This window comes from Mytilus californianus, unplaced genomic scaffold (assembly GCF_021869535.1).
Source record: "Mytilus californianus isolate M0D057914Y unplaced genomic scaffold, xbMytCali1.0.p SCAF_11, whole genome shotgun sequence".
Classification (NCBI taxonomy): domain Eukaryota; kingdom Metazoa; phylum Mollusca; class Bivalvia; order Mytilida; family Mytilidae; genus Mytilus; species Mytilus californianus.
In genome coordinates, this window is record NW_026262593.1 from 43,747,023 (window position 1) to 43,772,092 (window position 25,070).

General features: G+C 31.5%; 1 protein-coding gene across 1 annotated transcript; it reads left to right on the plus strand.

Moving 5' to 3' along the window:
* Window positions 1-1,937: 1,937 nt before the first annotated feature.
* Window positions 1,938-22,185, plus strand: LOC127720150 (D-2-hydroxyglutarate dehydrogenase, mitochondrial-like). Its single transcript, XM_052226618.1, has 7 exons — window positions 1,938-2,292; window positions 5,978-6,175; window positions 15,605-15,798; window positions 17,342-17,510; window positions 18,395-18,684; window positions 20,264-20,435; window positions 21,641-22,185. The coding sequence occupies exons 1-7, from the start codon at window positions 2,031-2,033 to the stop codon at window positions 21,895-21,897; spliced, it is 1,542 nt and encodes a 513-aa protein (XP_052082578.1). The 5' UTR covers window positions 1,938-2,030; the 3' UTR covers window positions 21,898-22,185.
* The last annotated feature ends 2,885 nt before the right edge of the window (window positions 22,186-25,070 follow it).

Genomic DNA, 25,070 nt, shown 5'->3' on the forward strand with positions numbered 1-25,070 from the left:
AACGTTTTTTTATGTGTTGATAAAATTTTAATCATGTTTTGGTCAGTGAATTGCTATAAATATATCTTTTTTATTGTTTCAAAAGGAATTGGGATTCTGACAACGTTTTTTTTTTATGTGTTGAATAATTCGTAATCATGTTTTGGATAGTGTATTGCTATAAATATTTTTTTTCATTGTTTATGAATAAAGTGAGATTCTGACACACATGAGATCAAAGGAGCCAAGCTGTTAAAAGAATTATTTTTCATGTTTTTTTATTTAAAATCTTCAAAGTTTCAAAGTTTTACTCATACCAAGCTAAATACATGCAGTATTTACATCAAAACAAGTTAAAACAACCATGACAACAATCATGATTTTTAAACACTCAACAATAACACCGAATTAGGCTGTGTATAAATACCAATTAGCAGTAATCATACATAATTAACATTTAATAATTAATGATCAAATCAATTTAAAACAATATTTCATTTAAAAATTCCCGAATTTTTATTTATGAAAATAAAAATATTTTGATATAAACATCTACAAACCATCTAAAAATTTATCAGGTTTTTTTAATAAGAAAAGGGTGCGAACGTGTAGGATGCGAAAGGACCTAGGGGGCGAACGTGTGGGGTGCGAACGTGTAGGGTGCGAACGTGTATTGGGCGCGAACGGACCCGATACCCCGGGGTGAAACTTGAAACTTGAATGTCCAAAGAATAAGCAAGTCCAAACCTTTTATGTGTAGTCGTTGAACTCTAGGTTCCCACGTAAAGTTAAAATGCCTCTATTTCAAGAAGAATAAACTCACGAAAACACGAAAAATTCACAAAATTCGCGTTCATTGTTTTGATTTTGACCGCCTGACAACTTTACGGAAATATCAGAGTGATTATAAACTTAATAAACAAGGACTCTGTGACGGGCAACTTATTATATCCGTGTTTTAAAGATTTTAATGATATCAAGCCAGTCCAGTTCAAACTATTATCACGTGGTACAATTCTCATTTACATATTATGAATATTAATTAGCAAAAGTACTACTAATTTCTGGCTATGACACGGGATTGCCGATTTTTTGTAAGCGTGACACGTGAAAGTCAAATTATTGTGCCGTGAAAACGGGAAATGATGTCTAGCGGGATACGGGAAATTACAAAAAAAATGAGAAATGCTTATACGTACATAGTGTAAGCGGGATACGGGAATCTGACAAAACAGTAAGCGGGATGCGGGATTAGAACCCCCCAATGAGACCCCCTATTTGGCGGGTATACGACATGTACGCCGCCATATTCTAGAAGCAGGATGTTTTCATTCAGCTAGTTGTGTATTTTTTATGCAATTGTACTATAAAAAGCATCATTGAAAGTCTCATTTTAAGGCATATATATTTGACGTTTTGAGAATCTCAAGTATGCATTCACGAACGTTTGTCGCCAAACGGGACACCTTTCTGTGTGTTATGTCATTAAAACAAACGTATGATTCATTAGAAATACTGATTATCTCTCACTTCCATTATCGCAACCAGCAAAAAAATAATATGCATGAATATCAACTGCTACGGTGCACTGACCTTCAATTTACCTGTCAACTTTTCTTTGTCTTTGTCCGTTGTTTTGATCATCTACGTGTCCGACGGGAGACAACTCGCATTAAGACAGCCACCGGATATAAATAACGCGGTGACCACTTACCCCACATGTCCACTTACCCCATTTCCCCCTACTCATTTTGTACTTACTTTATGGGGGCCTCACTGAAGGAAGAAGTTAGTGAAAACTTTAAATGAAGAATATTATTATTATTATTATTATTATTATTGTTATTATTATTATTATTATTATTATTATTATTATTATAAAGAAGGAGGTGCCTGATTACCAATTCGGATTCTAATATCCATTCCCGTATCGGTGCTCAATGTTACAATTTTAAATATGTCTGCGCCCATGGATTTGATCTCTTATCAGCTGTCGAATGATCTTCGCATTTAAAACTGAATGTGGTATCATTTAAAGACAGATAACAAAAATGAAAGCTTCTTACGCTTTGAGAAGACTGTTACCAAACAATTTTAGTATACGATGTCACACTAAAAGAACATTTTATCGCTCATTTCTACGTCAAACAGTTCCACTTACAAGTGTACGTTATCCAAATTTAAAGCGCAGTGGTTATTCAGCACTAACTGACAAAGACCTATCAGTATTTGAGAAATTGATACCTGGGAGGGTTCTGACTGGATCATCAGAACTAGATGGATACAACACTGATTGGTTAAAAACATGCAGAGGTACAGTGTATGTTCAGCACTTGCACGAATAGTCGGAATACCATGTTTTTGTAAAGTTAAACAGATGGAACAGAATAGAATGTAGTACATATATGATTCAGTTCTAGGAATTCACTATCAGAAATTCATGACGACTACTATGATTTTTTTTGTAATCCCTATTGAGATTATGTCATTTATGAGGTCTGAGCTTTTTTTGATATGGCTGCACAAATATACAATGTATACATATACAATAATAAAGAGAGGTCATAGAAGAAAATAATAGTTACTGTACTGCCTTCAACAATGAGCTAGTTTGAATTTGGAGGTCAGAGCTGTTAATTAGAAAAATCAAACTTCCAAATCCAATAACATGCAAATAGGGATTTCATTTTCACAGTCACAAAAACTTATGTATACTTCAATAGCAAAATACTAAAATCCTATACAAATTGTTTTAAAAGTATGTCTGGTGGTAAAAATTACATACTTTCTCAAAGAATACAATTTTAAATTATGTTATCAGTCAGGGGAATTACTGAAATAAGCGATTTTAAAACACTCATTTAAGTAGCAAATTAGAAATTCTGTAATTTTGTAGTTATACAAAAAATAATCATACAGGTTTACATGTAGACTTTATCTTATCATTAGTAAAATTGAAAAAAAATGGACCATTTGCTTCTTTCAAGTAGCAAGGTTTATGTCTTTGATGCAATCATTCATCTTTAAATTCTAAGTTTGTTGAAAAACTTGCTATATTACATGTATGAAGGCTTTACATAATGAACTAATACTTTCTTAACAGATATTTCCCAGTAGTAGGAGTATTTTTTCTGTAAAATTCAAGGTTTCAGCTTTCAGATTACTGTGAATTCAGAAATTATTGTGAGGTTATTATTAATGCGAATAATGCGACGGGGTGAGTATTGCAATAATAAGAACTTGCATTCTGATATCTGACGCATATATCTATATGCAGGTTTTCCTGAAATCGCAATAAATAATCACGAATTTATGTCCATTCTTCAAAAAGCGCAATAATAAATGCACACAATAATTTCTGAATTTACAGTATGTTATAAACTTTTACTGTTTGAAACAAAAATTTAACTGTTCGTGGGTGTTAAAAATATAGGTGGGTAATTGATAAAATAATACTGAAAGAAGTGGGTTTTTTTTTTAAAGAAAATAGAGGTATACATTTTGTAGATATGATTCTTAAAATCAAGTGATTTTCATGTCATTTATATCCGAGATACATAGATTAAGTACAAGGTCATCACCTGACACTACCGGTCATCCTTTTTATAAGCTACAATGAAATAAAATCACTTAGTTTAGTGATTTATTGTGCTACTCAAATAGGTGATTATAAAAGAAAGACTACTCTTACTTCCAACATTTTTGGACAAAATGTTACTTTAATAAGTGATTTAAGAAATCACTCATTTAAGTAATTCCCCCTGACTGGTTATAGTGATAATTAACTGCAATATTGGATAACAGGTCCCTAGACCTTTATGCTTTATTCCATATGCAGCAATCTAAGCCAATACATTCTTGCTAAGTTCCGCTCAGCAATCTTGGCTTTATATTATTTTAGTCTGTATAGCATGACGAACTGTCCCTGATATAATCAAACATGTCTGATAGAAAGTGATGGAGCAAACTTACAGCATTTAGACAGCAGTTTTAGAGCTTGCAAATTTTTTTGTAATCTAATACATTACCAATCACCTTTCATGTCATGATGTTCAGCAAAAAAATAAAACTTTGAATTCACGTATGATAATCCTTTGTCTGATTATGACTATGTGGGTACATGCTGAGACTACTATAACATTTAAGTACATTTAGTAGACCTCAGGTACATGTGAACCACAAATAAACTTTTAATGCTCACAAATTACAAATTTTCGATAAGTCTGTACCCAAAACCACAAAATCAAATGTCTACTCAAATGCAAGTTTTCCTCAATCCATGAAATTTGGTACCCACAAAAATAAATGAATCCACAGTATACAGATAGTACATGTAGTAAGTAGTTTAGCACAAATGCAGTATTATGTACTATTTTGTATTAAATTTGGTCATGATAGACAACATTTATATTGTATAATACATAAAAAGTATAACAGAAATTGCCAACAATCTTGATCAGTAAAACAGACAACACTAACAACACCTGACTCCTCCAAAAAAATATCCATACAAACAAAGACACAAACAACTCCTGGTCCAGATAGTACTTTTACAAGCGCCAAAATCTCCCTCTTTGTTTATTTGTTATGTTTATACCATGTTATGATATTGATGTATGAGAACCAGGCATGGGGCAAATTACATTGCAATGTAATGCATTACATTACAATTACTTAAACAAAACCAGCATTATATTACAATTACAGTTACATGTATTTTGGAAAGTAATGCATTAAATTCCAATTACTTTACCAAAGTAATGCATTATATTACACATTACAATTTACATTTTATTAATTTTATTATCAGAAAAAACATACATAAAACATTTTATACTGCAATCTTGGTAACTATTATATAGGTATTATAAAAATCATTTCATTGCCCTATAGACCAAATGACAGCAGTCAAACAAATGTGAATAGCTTCCTGAAGGTTATCATACAATTTTTTACATACATCCTTGGCCTTAGTCTGTATCAATTTAGATGAGAGATGTTTCTGGCTTGGAATTTGAAAGTTTGGGTTAAGATTTTCTAAAAATTTCTTAGACTTTTGCTTTCAACTGTTGAAAATGGGAGTAAATCACTTCTAGCAATATACTCGAAAAGTGAATCTATAGCTTTGTTTTGCTTTGGGTCATTTAATTAATATTTCTGAATACCAGATGGATTTACAAAGTTTGCCAAGGTTGATAGTTCTTCTGAGTCAGGCTTTTATATTTCCAAGTATACATCTCTGTGTTTTCTCACAAAAGAAATAACAGAAATGTTTTAAGGAATTTTTTCTACCATTATGTTTTTTTGATTTATATATTGTTAACTTAATCTCAATGTTAATTAATTACTTTAAAGTCACAAATACACTTGTCAAAAGAAAGGAATTGATTGCTATACAAACTCATTAGTGGTTTTTGTCAGGTGTCCATTATCAATCATTCAACTTATTTCTTTCATGTTTAATTATCATGTATTGGTTTTTCAATGACTATAATGGTATATGAAAATGACTACAAATAAAAAACAATTTTACTTTTGTATGTTTAAAAATAGATCTGTTTTAATTGTTAGTATAAATGTTTTAGTATTAAGGTAAGATGAAGAAAATCATAAGTTTTACAACAGTTCAAATTTACACTTTTTGTTAATCCTTTAACTAGACATTGGTTTGTGTTTAATTTTCCTATTTTCTGAAAAGAAAGAATACAACAGTAGTACTTGTTATCCCTGAAATTTGTAGCAATAAATAGCACTATTAGACAAGATTTAATGCTATATAATGCCATGTAATGCATAAATTACATGCATCTTTGCCAATGTAATGCATTACATTACAATTACATGTAATGCAAAAAATTTGGGCATTACACATTACATGCATTACTTGGGGAAATGTAATGCATTAAAGGGCATTACAATTACAAATTAGCATTACCCCATGTCTGATGAGAACTATATATTCATGTTAAAATTAACTAGATTTTACATTAAATTTCAGGTTCAAGTCAGGTAGTTTTGAGACCAAAGACCACAGAGGAAGTGTCAGCCATTTTGAAATATTGCAATGAAAGAAAATTAGCAGTGGTGCCTCAGGGTGGAAATACAGGACTGGTTGGAGGAAGTGTTCCTGTCTTTGATGAAATTGTTGTTTCTACACAGCTAATGAACCAAATCATAAGTCTTGATGAGATTTCTGGTAAAAACTTTAGGAAATGATAGCATATGAAATTAATCAAATGGAAACCTGAATTCTTGTTTCACAACAATATAACCTTTTGATGTCTTTTACTGATTGTAATACTGGACAGTGAACATGTCTTTAACTGATTGTAATACTGGACAGTGAACAATATTTTTATGCCCCACCTAGGAGCATTATATTTTTCAGTCTGTGCATCTGTTCGTTCGTCCATCTGTCCCGCTTCAGGTTAAAGTTTATGGTCAAGGTAGTTTTTGATGAAGTTAAAGTCCAATCAACTTGAAACTTAGTACCAAGGTTGGGCGGTATTTACCACCCCCGGTATTTACCAGTGGTATTTACCGGTATTTACCGCCCCGGACAATACTCCCCAAGTGGTCAATACTGGCAAATACTGGTCAATTGAAATTTTCATACTTCTTTTGACTGACTTATCTATCAATTCTAGTAAAAAAATGGTTGATGAGGGAAAACTTTATTCCTTTGGCATGATTCAATTTATAAAAATGAATGATATTGGTATGTTATTAATTATTAAAACATTAAAAATGACTAATTTAGTTCTTAGGGGTAATGATATTGCATACTTTTGGTATACATATAAAATTGAGCAGCTATATCAGTTATTCTAACATGTATAAATCAAGATATTTTTTTCTTGAAAAGGTTTGAATTTTACAGGTAAATAGAATTACAAGTGACTAGCAATATAGATTATCAGAACATTACCTATTATATGGCTAACAGGTGTCAAAAGTTTAATTACTATAACAACTGTCCCCTAATAAATGTTGACATAACAGGAAAAAAGTCATAAAAGTTATTTCTAAAGATTGTTTTAAACAATGAATTAATTCCTGACTATTCAACAGCATGATAAAAATGTTCTAAATGTAGGAAATGTTTTTTTTAATAAATATATAACATATATATTTATAAAACAATTTTTTTTAATTTTTTAATTGCATCTTTCAAAATAACTGTTAAGAAAATCAGATGTTATATAGTCTCTCTTAAGTGACTGACTTCATGGTGTTAATGACTATATCTGTTGTATGATTAAATTAATATTTGATAAATCTTCATTAAACCATGTTCATGAACTAATCAATTGTGACTTTTTGTCTTATTACAATGTAGTAAATAAGTGACTTTCTGCCTTGTGACTATATCTATCCATTTACCAAGTAATTGACCTGAGGTAGGGACTAGTTTTCAATTGACCAGTATTTGCCAGTATTGACCAGTATTTGCCAGTATTTCCCAGTATTTACCGGTATTTACCGCCGGCATGGTCAATACTAGTATTGACCGCTTTTTTGCCAACCTTGCTTAGTACACATGTTCCGTATGATATGATCTTTCTAATTTTAATGCCAAATTAGAGTTTTGATCCCAATTACTTGGTCCACTGAACATAGAAAATGATAGTGCGAGTGGGGCATCCATGTACTATGGACACATTCTTGTTTTTTATGTACTAGATTATATTTCATTCAAAACAAAACTGTAATAAGCACAGACATTACATAATATCGTTGCAACTTTAAAACATTAAGCATGCAGCATTAAGGAGTACGATCAAAGACTGATCACCTCAGAGTCAAATAATGTGGACGAACAGGGTGACATATTCCCTGGTGACTGTAACCTTGTGAACTAGCACGTTATAACACAGACTCAGCGTGTCTGTTTACCAGGGTTAATATTTATATTACATTAACATATTCTTGTCCTGAATAGTCATTAATTTGCTGCTGGACCACCATAAACCATCAGCACCAAGATTGTCTGCAGTATATTCTTAACATTTTGATCTTTTAGCATAAAAGTGAAATAATCAAACAATCAAAATAATAAATTGTGGAAAGATTTTGCAATTTTGATTTTTTGTCGAGCCTGCGACTTTTGTCACAGAAAGCTCGACATAGGGATAGTGATCCGGTGGCGGCGGCGTTAGCTAACTTCTTAAAAGCTTTATATTTTAGAAGGTGGAAGATCTGGATGCTTCCTACTTTGTATATGGATGCCTCATGTTACGAAGTTTCCGTCAGTCACATGTCCAATGTCCTTGACCTCATTTTCATGGTTCAGTGACTACTTGAAAAAAAAGTTAAGACTTTTTGTAATGTTAAATTCTCTCTTATAAGTTATAGGATAACTATATTTGGTATGTGCGTACCTTGCAAGGTCCTCATGCGCGTCAAACAGTTTTCACTTGACCTCGACCTCATTTAATGGATCAGTGAACAAGGTTAAGTTTTGGTGGTCAAGTCCATATCTCAGATACTATAAGCAATAGGTCTAGTATATTCGGTGTATGGAAGGACTGTAAGGTGTACATGTCCAACTGGCAGGTGTCATCTGACCTTGACCTCATTTTCATGGTTCAGTGGTCAAAGTTAAGTTTTTTGAGTTTTGGTCTTTTTTTCTAATACTATATGCAATAGTTCAACTATATTTGGTGTATGGAAATATTTTATGATCTATATGTCAGTCACACAGGTTTTATTTGACCGTGACCTCATTTTCAAGGTTCATTGCTCAGTGTTAAGTTTTTGTGTTTTGGTCTGTTTTTCTTATACTGCATGCAATAGGTCTACTACATTTGGTGTATGGAATGATTGTAAGGTGTACATGTCTAGCTGGCATGTGTCGTCAGACCTTGACCTCATTTTCATGGTTCAGTGGTCAAAGTTAAGTTTTTGAGTTTTGGTCTTTTTTTCTAATACTATATGCAAAAGTTCAACTATATTTAGTGTATGGAAATATTTTATGATCTATATGTCAGTCACACAGGTTTTATTTGACCGTGACCTCATTTTCAAGGTTCATTGCTCAGTGTTAAGTTTTTGTGTTTTGGTCTGTTTTTCTTAAACTATAAGCAATAGGGCAACTATATTTGTTGTATGGAAGAGTTGTTAGCTGTACATGCCTGCCTAGCATGGTTCATCTGACCTTGACCTCATTTTCATGGTTCATTGGTCAATGTTTAGTTTACTTGGTTAATGTTAAGTTTATGTGACAGTTGTAATAAAGCTTTATATTTAGGACTATCAACATAATATCAATGATTAGTAAAGAAGGCGAGACATTTCAGCATGTGCACTCTTGTTATTAAAAAGTCCCGATAGACCCCAATATTTAGAGCTATTTTCCTAATGCTTGTAGATTAAAGGTTTGATTGGCTTGCTTGCTTTGTTTGTATATAGATTTAAGAAGATGTGGTATGAGTGCCAATGAGACAACTCTCCATCCAAGTCACAACTTATAAAAGTAAACCATTATAGGTCAAAGTATGGTCTTCAACACAGAGCCTTGGCTCACACCAAACAGCAAGCTATAAAGGGCCCCAAAAAATTACTAGTATAAAACCATTCAAACAGGAAAACCAACTGTCTAATCTATATAAAAAGCGAGAAACGAGAAACACTTATGAACCACATCAACAAACGACAACTACTGAACATCAGATTCCTGACTTAGGACAGGTGCAAACAATAGCAGCGAATGTTTGCTCAAACATTGTAATTAAGATTGACATCTGCAATCAATAAACAAGCGGGGCTTCAGCTTGTATATACATGTATTATAATTAAATGTTATTGGATATAATGTATAATGCAGAGCATAATGTGTACAAGCTGAAGCACTGCCTATCTATTGATTGCAAATGTCAATCTTAATTACAATGCTTGAGCAAACATTTATACAAACAAAGCAAGCAAACCAACCAAACCTTTAAACTACAAGCATTAGGAAAATAGCTCTAAGATAGTTTAAAACTTTTTGAAATCTTGGAATTTTGCAATTAATGTTAAGTTAGAATAAATCAATTAAAAAAATAATTGTTTTAAGTTTTTGAAAACTTGATATTTTATTTAAAGAGTTATAATAAAAAAAAAAAAAATATGCTTGGTATTTTGAAATTTTGATACATGTATATGTAATGTGTAATCAAAGTTTTAAAAGTAAAAAATTTAAACCAGATTTAAAGAAAATTTGTTTTCACGTTTGAGTTAGAATTCAAGTTTGTAATTATTTTTTTGTTCAAATTGAAGTTTCCGTAAAAGTTCAATCAAATGTTTGAGATACAAACCAAAGTTTTGATAAAGGTCAAGTTGAAATTTGAACAGTAGTCAAATTCAGAGATTGAATAATAATTTAGTTCCAAGATAGTCTGTTTTTATAGGCAGTGCTTTAATGCCTTTCTGGTTGCTGGGTTAATCTTTCCTTACGCGATGTCCGACATATCTACATGGGGGGTCATTTGGCCAAAATAAGATCCGGAAATGTTGAATTCTCTCCTCTTCTTCTTGTGATATAAAATGTTTTTTGTTTCATTTCATTTACATTGGGAAATAAAGAAACGATCAGTGTGTTTTGTTAGTTTTCAAAACTTTTGATATATTTGTATTTTACATTATAAGCAGTCAACAGATTGACAAACTAGAATTATTTGAATTCCGTGTGGAACGAGGTCGGGTCAATTTCAAGTGTTATCTGCAATCTAGGTGTTTTTAAATGATTTCAGTCGTTGATATAACAATTAAAGATCGACTGAACATGAATTATGTTGCATATTATAAAGCGCATTTCTGTTTATGCAAGTGAACCTATGACGTTATTGCTATTTCGGCATCAGTTATAAAAAGTATTATCGTTCCTGGATAGGTGGCGCCGTGGAAGCCGTTCCTGTTCATTAACTTCCGGTATCTGCACTGTGCAAATTTACAATTTTAATATTAACGATGCCCAGTACTTGTTGTTGTGTACCTGGATGTCATTTAAGAGGAGAATATGCATTTCAAAATGACTTAAAAAGAAGTGAAAGTTGGATCAACGCCATGGCCCATACGCAGATTGGACGAGAACACGAGTCCATCTCAATCAGCTGTTGTTTGCAAGGCACATGTACATTTGACTGAAAACGACTACGTGCAGGAAACTATTCATGGTAAAACTTTATTATCTTTTAGAAATATAAACAGTTATATATTGATCGCCACGCGAATAAACCAAAGTCTGTTTACAACCGCGATTATCGTTTGAGAATAAAAGGGGGTGGTTAATTCAAGACATCTTAATTTTTTTGATTACTATTCAATGTGATCTGTTTGAGATTTTTTGGTTAATGCTACAATTATAATGATTTCCTACTAGAGGTGTATCATACTGAGAATTATTTTAGCAGTAATTATGCTAATGTATGATGTAGTTATCAGGTTATGACAGGAATGCATAAGCTTAGTACAAATAATTATGACGTCTTGAAAGGCTATTTTAATTTTTTTCTGTGATGCCTTCCTACGACCGTAAGAAGGCGTCACAGAAAAAATTAAAATAGCCTTTCAAGACGTCATAATTATTTGGACTAGCATAAGCTATGCCTCATAAGCTATCTCGAAAAATATCAATGACAATGTTAACAGGAACAAAACAATGACATGCTCTCATCTATATTATAGTTATTTAGGTACATTGTACGTGTGTTGCATAAGTCTCTCATTGTTTGTCCATTGGATTTACATACATGTAACATACATTGAATCAGACCGCAAACATAGTTTTAAACTTTTATCCACATTGTAATGAATAAATCTAGTTAACATTTCGCCAGGTACAACAAATGTAGTACAAAGTAAACATTGCTTATGGAAGTTCATTTAATTTTCAAAAAACTAATATTTTATAACCTTTTTCAGGGCGCAAACCCACCTTACATGCTTACAGAGACTTATGTCTACTGCCATTCCCAGCCTATTTTTCCTGGACCAAGCAAGAGACTGAATCGTCCGCAAAAAGAAAAATCAGGGCAGTTTCCCATGAAAAACAAAAGAACTAAACTGGACGAATATTGTAGGAGGAAAGTTTTGATTGTGAAGTTGGTATCCTGAAGAAGTCATTCATACTGCAGAAAGGATTTATGACTGTCCACAACCAACTGCCAAGCTAATGTTGAGCTTCACAGATGGAATTACACAAACACCATCAATGCCTATGTTTTCAGCAGAGAATTGCGCAAATGATGACACAGCCATGCATTTTTATACCTGTTTAGAGTCGTTTACCAAATTTTTATTTGTTTTGACCACGCTTGGTCCAGCAGCACATTGTTTGCGATACATATATTTTCAAATTGATAGCATGTCAGTTGAAAATCAGTTTTTTATGACTGATGAAATTGAGGCATTAACCAACTTTGAACTGTCTAGATTGTTTTCAATATCTGAATCTAGTGTTAAGAATATTGTGTATACATGGATTGTTTTTTATACATGTACATGTATGTCTAAACAGTGGCGAGAGGCTAACACTTGGCCATCTAGCGGTTTAGTCAGGTATTTTTCGCCATCTGAATTCAAATTAAAGTTTCCTTCAACTAGGATTATTATTGACAGCACAGAATGTCCTGCGAAAAAACCTAAAGCTCCTAGAGCTCAACAGGCAACCTTTTGATCATATAAAAACAGAAACACTGAAAATACTTGTATGTTCGACACCTGGTGGTTTAGTCAACTATGTCTCTAATGCATATGTTGGTTGTACCAGTGACTGTCAAATAGTTGAACAATGTAGAATAGTTCAATTATGTGATCCAGGTGACAGTGTGATGGCAGATAAAGGTTTTAATGTGCAAGATTTGTTTGCTAAAATGGATGTTGCTGTCAATGTTCCAACTTTTTTTCAAAAAGAGAAACAGATAGTTGAAAAACTCTTATACGGGATAGAAAAGTGTCCAATAAACAGGTGCATATAGAGCCTATTATCATGATTATCTGACTTGGCAAAACATACAAAATTCTAACAAATCCTATGAATGGAACTGAAACAAAACTTTCATCTGAAATAACATTTAGTTGTTTTATATTGTGTAATTTTAGAACTTGTATTGTGCCAAATGATTCATAAATGAAAGTGGTGCAATGAATTCTGTTCTGATATATATTTACAATTACATGTACATGTAAATTGTAAAGCATATGAAAATAAGGAGATTTTGTATGATATTCGGTGAGTTTATCAAATCAAAGTGCATAAGAAATGGGTATAAGCAGTTACAGGTGTTACTGTAACCGTACAATCTCCAACAATGAGTAAAACTAATACTGTGTAGAGAATTTCAGAGATCTTACAACTAAGTTTATACTGTGACTAAGCAATGCTCCGTGTTGAAGGCCATACCTTTACCTATAATGGTTTACTTTTATAAATTGTAACTTGGATGGAGAGTTGTCTCATTGGCACTCATACAACATCTTCCTATATCTATTTGTTTTTGGGTTAAATCATTTTCTTCTGTTGTCTTATACATGTAAATATGGAGAGGTGGTTCAAATGCTAATGAGACAACTATTATGACCGTGACCAAACAACGAGGTGACATTTTTTTCTTAATTAAGAACTCCTTTTTAATACGCCCGTTTACAGGACGTATTATGGTATACCGTTGACCGTCCGTCTGTCGTCAACATGTCGGACATTAATTCAAAAACACTTTAACCAATATGCACGAAACTTTGGTGAATTGTTTATTCATTCATAAATTACTTTATACTTGGAAATAATTTTGCTTGGAGTTATAGTTTCTAGAAAAAGTATGGTCATCGAAAGATGAGACATGTTGCAATGTAATGTTACTTAATGTTCTTGCAATACACACAATAATGTGACTAAGCAATCATTATGAACTACTTTTCATAGGATGGAAGTCATTAAATATGCTAATATAAATCAATAATAAAGAATAGTCTATTTATATTAATAAGGAAAAGTTCTTTTATGTCTTAAAAGTGCGTACCATGGCGAGGTACAGAAAATCATATATATACGGTGATTATCACCAAGGTTCAAATTTATTTTCTGAAGTATAGGAAGACAATGTCTAGAGATTGACTGTATGTTACCATAGTTTACAATAAAATTTATATAACAGATCCATATAAAGTGTATTTTATAATTATGCCACAGTATCTATTATCATCAACCATGCCAAAATAAATGCTTGGTATATGATATCCAATATGTAACTCTACAGATACAGACATATACATGTACTATGTGCAAGTTAATTATATCAAACCGTCATACAAATTGCCTTTAAACATCAAAGTGTACTGAGATTTAATACCAGCATTCTTGTTAGCATACTTTACCATGAGCTGTGTTGCATAAACATGGCATATACATTTGAATATGTGTTCACCATATTCTTAAAGCTGTTGAATTCAAGGATAGAAGGTAAATACCATCCTACATATATAAAATGGTAGATAGACATCTATGCACGATATGTTCAACAGGAGTATTCTACATAGTTCTATGCTACCAAATCAAAAGTTTATATAAAAGAAAGAAGTCAAAGGTTTCCCATCATAGTTTAGTTAAATATTTTTTTTGTACCTGAGGTCGTTGAATATAGGTCATATTATACAAATAAGGAGATGTGGTATGATTGCCAATTTAACAACTATCATCCATGCTTACTAGTAACAAACCACATTTGCAAAGTTGAATAAAAATACAGTTGATATCTGGTATTTATTCCTAAAAAGAAAATGCCCAACTGTATTAAACAGTATTTGACTATAAACACAGATAAACTAGGTACAAACTGGACATAATGCACTAGTTCATAAACAAGTTAGAACAATCACCTTCATATAATGCTCAGAATATTCTATTCATGAAACTTGTTCAATATCATTAGAGAACTCTAAATCTTAAATACTGGAAGCCACCTCTGATAAGTACAATGTACTATGCAAGATAATGATATAACTGGACTAAAAATACACACAACCTGTAATTAACTGCCTTTACAGTGCTTTCGCGCTTTGATTATTTTTAGAAGTTACTATTTAAAAAAGCTGTTTAAGGAATATTAATTTTAGCCATGATTATGTACCGGTATGTCATTTTCAATTTTAAGACTTTTATGATGTATTTAAATGGGTAATTATGGTTGCAAACTCCATTGGAAATTTGAATTGAGATTATGACCATATCTTGAGGGAAAGAATTTTTTTTTGGGGGAAAAAGGGGGGGGGGGGGGGGGTGAAAAAAAATTGGGGAGGGTCAATTCACAACAGCATAGCATAGTGTATTGCACAAAAGCAAAAAATTGAATATAAATTCAAATCATATAACCAATTCTAAGTTCTTTGACTACAGTTATTCTGTGTCAGAAACATATTATGTGTCAAATATTTAATTACAATCCAAATTCAGACCTGTATCAAGCGCGAATATTGTGTCCAATTTTGCCCCAACTGTTCAGGGTTGGACCTCTGCTTTCGAATCCAGCTGCGCTAGGCAAAGCAATTTATTCAGGGTTGGATCCCATTTTACACATAAGTTCATGTAATAATGTCTGAAATCTATGATATTATCCAGTATATATTAGACTTGTCTTTCTATTTTCAGGAACATTGGTTTGTGAAGCAGGCTGTATTCTTGGTAACCTTAGTGACCATGTGGCTGAAAGTGGAATGATTATGCCACTTGACCTTGGAGCCAAAGGAAGCTGCCATATTGGTGGTAACTTAGCAACCAATGCTGGAGGACTTCGACTGTTGAGATATGGATCATTACATGGAAGTGTGTTAGGCCTGGAGGCTGTAAGTCAGCAGTTATTTAATTACTGTGGATTCATTATTATTCATGGGATACTAATTTTCCTGAGATAACATGGACCATGAATATAAGTTTTCAACAAAATTCATAAATTTTATATAGATATAAGAAGATGTGGTATGAGTGCCAATGAAACAACTCTCCATCCAAGTCAAAATTTATAAAAGTAATCCATTATAGGTCAAATTACATTCTTCAACACAGAGCCTTGGCTCACACAGCACAGCAAGCTATAAAGGGCCCCAAAAATTACTAGTGTAAAACCATTCAAACAGGAAAACCAACAGTCTAATCAATATAAAAAACGAGAAACGAGAAACACTTATGAACCACATCAACAAACGACAACTACTGAACATCAGACTTAGGACAGGTGCAAACAATAGCAGCGGGTTTAAACGTTTTAATGGTACCAAACCTTCACCCTTATCTGAAACAAGTGTAACATCACAACATAGAAAGACACACTATAAAATATCAATTGAAATGTATATGCTCGTATGCAAAATTTGTTAAATCTACGAACAAATACTTTTACCTCAATCCAAGAAAATTTATATTCACAAAAATGAATGAATCCACTGTATTTATTGCAAAGATATAAATTTTGAAGTAAATTTTTATGAATATGTATAATTCTTGAGATATATGTTTTCATCTCATAAAAAACATTGAGATCATATTTAAAAGTATATTATTGACTTGAAAAGATGCTGGTAGGAATAAATTTGATGTCTGGTTTGATCATAAGCACCTAACAGTGTGATTTATCAAGAAAGGCAACTCTTTGTGATATTAAATGAGATGAAAGAATTTTTTGAAACAAAATGTATAGAAGAAATGTAGTGATAAATAAGTATTTTATCTGAATTTTTTTTGGCATTTATTGATTGCGGAAAAGTGTTATAAATTATTATTTGTTAATTGGAGTATAATAAAAAAAAAAAAGCAGTTTAAGGAAAATCTGTATACAATTACACAGCTCTGCACTGACCCCTGCCCTGCCGAAATTTTGTGAAAAAAAATAAAATATTTAGCTTTATTTTAATTAAAAAAGATTTTTCTATTGAAAATGATTTTATACCAAAACATACCTGAACATATGAATATTTAACACACTGAATGTCAGATTTTATGACTGGAAAAGTGTGTCTGTGCCAGGTAAAAATGTCTTGTGTAAAATATCGCCAAAACATCTACCGGGTAAATTTTTCTTTAAGTTGTGAATGTGGCAATTTCACAATAAGTGTCCGTTTCAACAAAAATTCAGGTTCACAATTTTGGAAGCCAAGGTCAACATACTATACTATATACTGACAGACAAGTAATCACACAGTAAAGAAAATTGCTAAATTTTTTACAATTTAAACAAGTTGTATATACATTCAATAGAAAAGGCCAAATATCTTACAACACCAAAGTTTCAAATGAAAATCATGAACATTGTGAACAGATGTTTGAGATTTCCTAGTCCTGTTCTTACTTATGTTTTCAGTTTTAATATTACATATATAAATTTCTTTGCAGGTTCTTGCTAGTGGGGAAGTGGTAGATTGTTTATCAACTTTGAGGAAAGATAATACAGGATATGATGTCAAACAACTATTTATAGGATCAGAGGGAACTCTGGGGTTGATAACAAAAGCGTCAATACTTTGTCCACAAAAGCCAAATGCTGTAAATGTGGCTTTTCTAGGTAAGACAGGCTGTGAATTATAAAAGTCTATGGTTCATCACAGAGGTTGTAGTGGACAGCTACTGTCATACATACCAGTAATAAAATATTACATGAGAATTATTAACTTCAGAAATTATTGTGAATTTTTTTATTTTTGTGAAAATTGTGACAGTATCAGGTTCGCAATAATAAAAACTTGCATTCATAATTTCAACAGTGATTTTTTCGTCATAAAATATTTGCAATTGCACTAATTAAATTTCAAATTTTTGCCAGAGATCTAGGATTCGCAATAATAAATGCATGCATTAGTCTCTTGATTTACAGTATTAAGATTCATTACATGAATGGACAACAAAATTTACAAACATTAATAAAATACTAGACGGCAGTTGTTTACATCCATGTCCAATGGTGGATAGTAGTTTCATCTGCATTCAAAGTCTTCTTACTTTTAAAGTGAGAATTTTAATTGTTGCTGCTAACAATTACTGTTCTGTTTCAAAAGTTAGGAATGATAAGTTATGACAAAAAAAAATCACAACTATTGTAACTCTCCAGGTTACTGGAAATTTTGAATTTCATACAGTAAGCAAGTCAAGTCAGATAAAAGTAATCCTGTAAAGTGTCACTATAAGTAAATATTTTAAGTTATTACCTGGTACACAGGTTCAAAGATTTACAGGTGTGCGTAGGTTAAATCTGACACAGGTCAATGTGACTTTTTTAGTTGATTATATTTTAGGGCTTTTATACCCTTTTAGCATTATTAAAGACCATATTATGATCCCTAATTGTCTCATAATATTTTTAAGTTGTTTTGGTTTCTGTATTATTGGTGTATGCTTCACATTTTTATTTTATTCACAAAATACAGCATTTTAAGCGTTTTTTCATTTTAGGTTGTGACAGTTTTGAGAGGGTTCTTGATATATTCAAAGAAAGTAAAATGAAACTAGGAGAAATTTTATCAGCCTTTGAATTTTTGGACGCAGATGCCATAGCAGTTGCCAGAGACAATCTAAAACTTTCCATACCTATAGACGACACCTTTCCATTTTATGTACTTATTGAATCATCGGGATCTGACGGAACTCATGATGAGGAGAAAATGAATGGGTTCCTCGAAGACATGATGAATCGAGGATATGTCATTGACGGTACAGTGGCGTCTGAGCCAGCCAAAATTCAAGTTTGTATTATATAATATATAACAAATTGTGAATTTAAAAGCAGAAATGATGAAACCTCTGATCAATTTTAACACTTTGTCTTGAAAAAAAAATTATGTTACACACATTAACCAGTACTGTTTCTTTTGCAAGAAAAATGCAAAATGAAGGAATAGTTTGTTCAGACCCAATTATAACTGACTATATTTTTTAAATTATTGTTGAAGGTCATTGAGTGACCTATAGTTTATTAAAACCACATCAGTTGGATAGTTGTATCAATAGCAATCATACCACATCTACTTATTTTATATTAAGAATTTCTTTGAAAAGTTACGAAAGACTCTTGAATTTGTACTTGTTGCTTACTTGTGAGTAATTAACATGTATTAGTAATATCAAGCATGGTCAACTCAAAGTCAGAATAATTGTAGGGATGATGTATCCTTTTGTAAACTATTCCTTTGCAAGATAGCCTGTTCACAATTGATTGTAATAGTTGGTCTAGTTTAAAACAGAGTTCATATTCATAACATATACTGGAAATTCAGAAATTATTGTGTGCATTTATTATTGCGATTTTTGAAGACTGAACAAAAATGTAAGATTAGTTATTGCGCTTTCAGGAAAAGCTTCATGCATATATATGTGTCTGATATGAGAATGCGAGTTCTTTAAAATTATTGCAATATTCACCCAGTCGCATTATTCGCATTAATAAAAACCTCGCAATAATTTCGGGATTTACAGTTAACATATTCTTGTCTTGAATATGTTTCAAAATTTTCACCATGAATGGTTGTAATTTTAGTAGTATGCAAACCAGTATACAAAGCTGCTCCATAAGAATCTGTAGAACAGCAATAAGTGGGTTATTCCTTTCAGAAATGGTAAAATCCCAAGATTCCTTAAAACACTATCACAAATAAAATATACATCTCCCCCATTTTTCCTTTCTTTAAGTTGGTATTTTGAATGAGATAGGAAAGCATCAATTAATGAATAAAGGGAGATAACTACTTTCCATCTGCCTTGAAACAAGTAGCATATAAATGCAGTGATATATAGAGCAAATCACCAATGACCAAACTTTTTTTCCCCTACAAAGTTGTACTCAGTTTGATTTTTTCCACATAAATAGTTTTTTCCCACAATTTTGATATTTTTTTCTTCTAAATTTAACTATAAGAATAAAACAAAACACACGTTCATTAGTTTGCAGCAGAAAACTCAAACTGTTCTTAAGTTAATAGTAATGATAAGAATTGTTGAAATTAAGTTATAATTATCTGACATTGTATTATCTGCACTGTAAAGGATAACTTATATGCATTATGTGTTTTGAAAAAATAAAATAAATATAAAAAAAAAAAACTAGGAATCATATAAATCACATTGCATCATATTGAAATCCATTGTTTTACATTGTTTTAGGAAGAAGTATTACCTAAACAACATAATGAATAATTTCATTGATTTAATAAACAAATGTGAAAAGCATGCACTTTCTCATTTTACAACCAAATCTTTAAGATTGAAGACTATGAACGGTTAAGACCACATGTTTTTAATTTATGAAAATTCCATGTATCATTTCAGTATATTTGGTCTGTTAGAGAGAGGATAGCAGAAGGACTAATGCATGATGGGTATTGTTACAAGTATGATGTATCTATTCCTTTATCACATTATTATGGATTGGTGGAGGCAGTAAGGGAGAGAACTCAAGGCAATACTACTAGGGTCATAGGTTATGGTCATGTAGGAGATAGTAAGTATAGATCACATGTAAGATAATATTAGAAAGGGAGAGAACTCTGGGCAATACTGCAAGGGTCATAGGTTATGGTCATGTAGGAGATAGTAAGAATAGATCACATGTAAGATAATATTAGTAAGGGAGAGAACTCTGGGCAATACTACTAGGGTCATAGGTTATGGTCATGTAGGAGATAGTAAGTATAGATCACATGTAACAATTTAGATTGTTTGTACTAAAAATCCTGATTATTTTTTATTTGATATTTTCTAATATTCAGGATACAATGATTTATTAACTGTTTCATTTTTTGTGCTAAATTTCATAATGACTTTTCACCTTGAATAACAAGTTGTTGTGATATACTTTTCTATCTGCAGAAGGTTAACTTTTTTTTGCAGAAGACAGCTCCTCTATTTCAAGTCTTCCTAAATGAGGGTCTGGATGGGGGGTTTCTTAATTTGTATACTCTTAGACTTTTTACAGCATTTTTTTTTTATCTTTAAAAATAACGCTTATTCTGTTAAGTTGTAATGAAAATGATTTTACTATTAAAATTTTCTGTTCTAATTAGATATAAGAAGATGTGGTATGAGTGCCAATGAGACAACTCTCCATCCAAGTCAAAATTTATAAAAGTAAACCATTATAGGTCAAAGTATGGTCTTCAACACGGAGCCTTGGCTCACACCGAACAGCAAGCTATAAAGGGCCCCAAAAATTACTAGTGTAAAACCATTCAAACAGGAAAACCAACGGTCTAATCTATATAAAAAACGAGAAATGAGAAACACTTATGAACCACATCAACAAACGACAACCACTGAACATCAGATTCCTAAGTTGATTTCTTTATTCTGCACATTGTTTCTTTCTGTAATCCTTATTATCCATTGTTATTCTTTATACTTTTGCACCCCATTATTCTTTGCTCCATTTATTTTTGGCCATTATTCTCTATTCTGTAAACCCAATCCAGATTCTCCTAAATAAGGAAGGGGTTATACAGCTATGGATAAATAAATCTTAGGTCCAGTTGATAATATATATATAATAAAGTTGACATGGATTGTATATAGAAAGTAGGGGAGAAAATTCATGAGCATAACCTTAAATATTGACATTCTGCATAAACATTTCATTTTTTTAGCTATTATTCTGTGTTTTCACACTTTATGAGTAACTAGATTTTAACTTTGTTTGCTCTTTTTTATTAGGTAATTTACACTTAAATGCTACGTCACCTGAATATAGTCAGACAACAATGGACTTACTAGAACCTTTCCTGTATGACTGGGTAGCTAAACACCGTGGAAGTATCAGTGCTGAACATGGTCTTGGGTTCAAAAAGCGGGACTTTATTTACCACAGCAAATCAGAATCAGCTGTGAGACTAATGAATCAGATGAAACAAGTCTTAGATCCAAATGGCATATTGAATCCTTATAAATTGTTACCAACTGTGATAAGATAGTTATGGCAATTTAGTACTTTTCGTTTACAATTGTAATAGTCCTTTTTCTAGTCCTTTTTATACAATAAGTCCTTTCTTGTTTTATTGTTCTGTTGGTTTGCTGTCTCTTTGATGTATACCTTACATCTCTATTTGTTCATATTATCAACTAATATTACAAATTAAGAAAAAATATATTATGATGTTTTGAAATTGTGTAATAAGTGCAACAAGATGAAAATTGTGTTAAATAAAAATCCATGTTTTAAATTTCAAAATCAATTTTCATTTTATTTGTACACGAAATCCTGTTATGAATGCCTTATTTTTTAACATCTACAATTGTGTATAAGGCCAGTAACTTTCAAGTTTCAAGTTTCTAAAATATTACGGTCTTCATTTGACATCTGAATAATGTGTTAAGTTTTTAGAAATTTCAAAATTTTTTATTAATGCAAATAATACGAAGATATCCCATTCTGATATCTGATACATATCTCTGTATGCAAATTTTCCTGAATTTGCAATAATTAATCTCGCATTTTTGTCTATTCTTCAAAAATTGCAATAATAAATGAACGCAATAATTTCTGATTTAACAGTTCTCTTTGAAAGTCTTAGAGATGCAATAATTTTTGCACTTCATAAATACTACTTCTGTATTCTTGTGGTAGTGCGGTTGCCTTGAGTTTTGAAGATCAATGGTTCAATCTTTGGTCTTGTCAAACCAAAGATGTTAAAATTAGTATTTGCTTTTTCTCCAACAAGCACCTAGCAACTAGGCTTTAGGAGCAAAGTCTGAACAATGTCTTTGTATGGTCACATGTCTGTCTATAGACCTTTGTGAGATAGCTTATAAAGAAATTTGGCTTAGCTTTTGTGTAGTACAAAACAAGATTAATGATCATATCGCAATAACATGATATTAACCTAAATTTGCATTGACTATGCGGTATGGGTTATACTCATTGTTGAAGGTCATACGGTGACCTATAGTTGTTAATTTCTGTGTCAGTTGGTCTCTTGGTGGAGAGTTGTCTCATTGGAAATCATACCACATTTTATTTTTATATGTAATATTTGCCACTAGACGTAAATATCCACCAATCAATTAAGCAAAGCAGATTGAAAGCAATATATTCCTAACAATGAATGTTTGAGTGGCAACACTAGATTGTTACCCTTTCTGGCATCATATATAGTAAACAATATGGTTGTTACCTTTCTGGCATCATATATAGTAAACAATATGGTTGTTACCCTTTCTGGCATCATATATAGTAAACAATATGGTTGTTACCCTTTCTGGCATCATAGATAGAAAACAATATGGTTGTTACCCTTGGTTATTTATTTTTGTGAAAAAACATTACCTATGAAAATTCCTTTAATAAAGAAAAAATTGTTAATAGGCATTTATGAGTATTTGTTTATCTGTTTATTTTAATGCCCCACCTAGGGTCATTATGTAATTCGGTTTGTGTGTCCGTTTGTTCGTCTCTCCGTTCTGTCCCGCTTCAGGTTTAAGTTTTTGGTTAAAGTTTTTGGTCAAGGTAGGTTTTGATGAAGTTGAAGTCCAATCAACTTTAAACTTAGTACACATGTTCCCTATGATATGATCTTTCTAATTTTAATGCCAAATTAGAGTTTTGACCCCAATTTCACGGTCCACTGAACATAGAAAATGATAGTGCGAGTGGGACATCTATGTACTTTGGACCTTGGACACATTCTTGTTCTTAAGATTGTTATTGTTTAATGTTTTCTTTTCATATGTTTGGTATAAATAAATTTTATTCAGAAATATATAAATTTAGTTTAGAACTATTTCGTTACAATATTGTTGTAACATTTGTTATAAATGATTTCGGTAATATTCCAAGCATGATATGTGATATTGTTTAATGTTATATATATATTTAGATATACAAAGTTAAATTTTGGTGACCAAAGTTTTATTGTTGGTTAAAGTACCATAAACTTATATATGTTTCAATGTAAGGATTAGGAAAATATAAAATGTTTAAATTTCAGATTTTCGATGCCAAATGAGTGCAAGAGGAGTACTAAGATTTTTTTTTAAAAACATTTTTCTGAGGCAATGTGTTTCTCTGTCTGCCTCTTTATTTCCTTTTACATTTGCCTACAATTTACAAGAAAAATACCTTGTCAGTTTATAAATTGTGTGTTATCCATTAACATTTATTTTGACAATTGATTTAGTTCAAGGTAACAAATTCACTAAAGAATGGGAAATAACTCTTGTAAGACCTAAATATTGGTTGATTTTTTTTTGTTTTGAAAAACGTTTTTAATTTCAGTACTTTTTTTTATTGATATTGTACACTGAGTTTAAGTCAGTTGTGCATTTTCTATTAATCTTTAGGTGAAACTTTTTGAAAAGAAGTCAACTAATTTTTGTCTACCCCAAAATGTTAACACTCCAAAGATACTGTTTTGACTGCATATTTTCTTTTGCTACTTAGCTTTATCATTGTAAGATAAAAAGGTTCTCACCACAATTTGTGAAAATGCTACGAAAAATAATTCTGAAAATGAAATTAGCCAATGACCCTACGAATCTTTGTTTGTGACAGGAAAAATATGTTTCTGTAGAATTTAATTTTTCACTTCACAAAGTAATCTTTTTTCATTGTCTATTTCTTGTCCAACATTTACAATTTTCACCAATATATATTTTCCATTTTTTGCCATTGTAGTATTAAGAGAATAATTATTTAGCAAGCCTACCTGTTTCTAAGCTTGTACATTTTTTTCTTTATTCCAAGACAAGTCTGTGGTTATTTTACAATATTGTGGATTCATTTGTTTTCATGGGTACCTATTTTTGTGGATTGAGGAAAAGTTGTATTTTCGTTGATATTTGATTTTGTGGTTTTGCCAAAGTCTGCATACAGGCCAATAGAAAATTTGTAATTTGTTGAACATTTAAATTCATTTTATATGTACCCAAAAAATCCACAAAAATTGATATCCCACAAATGATAATGAATTCTAAGTAGATACATAAAGAATTTTTAAATTTATATACAAATACATTAAAAAAGGTCACATAGAGACAATCAATTACCACATACATGTTGTTAATGCACATCAGTGAGTAAATATGGCCATAACTCTATGGTTTTAATCTTATATTTTTTACTAGGTAAGAGAGGGGAAAAAAAATGTCT

Coding starts and splice junctions, on each gene's coding strand:
- LOC127720150 (XM_052226618.1), top strand. CDS start 2,031: ATGAAAGCTTCTTACGCTTTGAGAAGACTGTTACCAAACAATTTTAGT. Junction 6,176..15,604: donor AAGTCTTGATGAGATTTCTG/GTAAAAACTTTA, acceptor TTCTATTTTCAG/GAACATTGGTTTGTGAAGCA. Junction 17,511..18,394: donor TGTAAATGTGGCTTTTCTAG/GTAAGACAGGCT, acceptor TTTTCATTTTAG/GTTGTGACAGTTTTGAGAGG.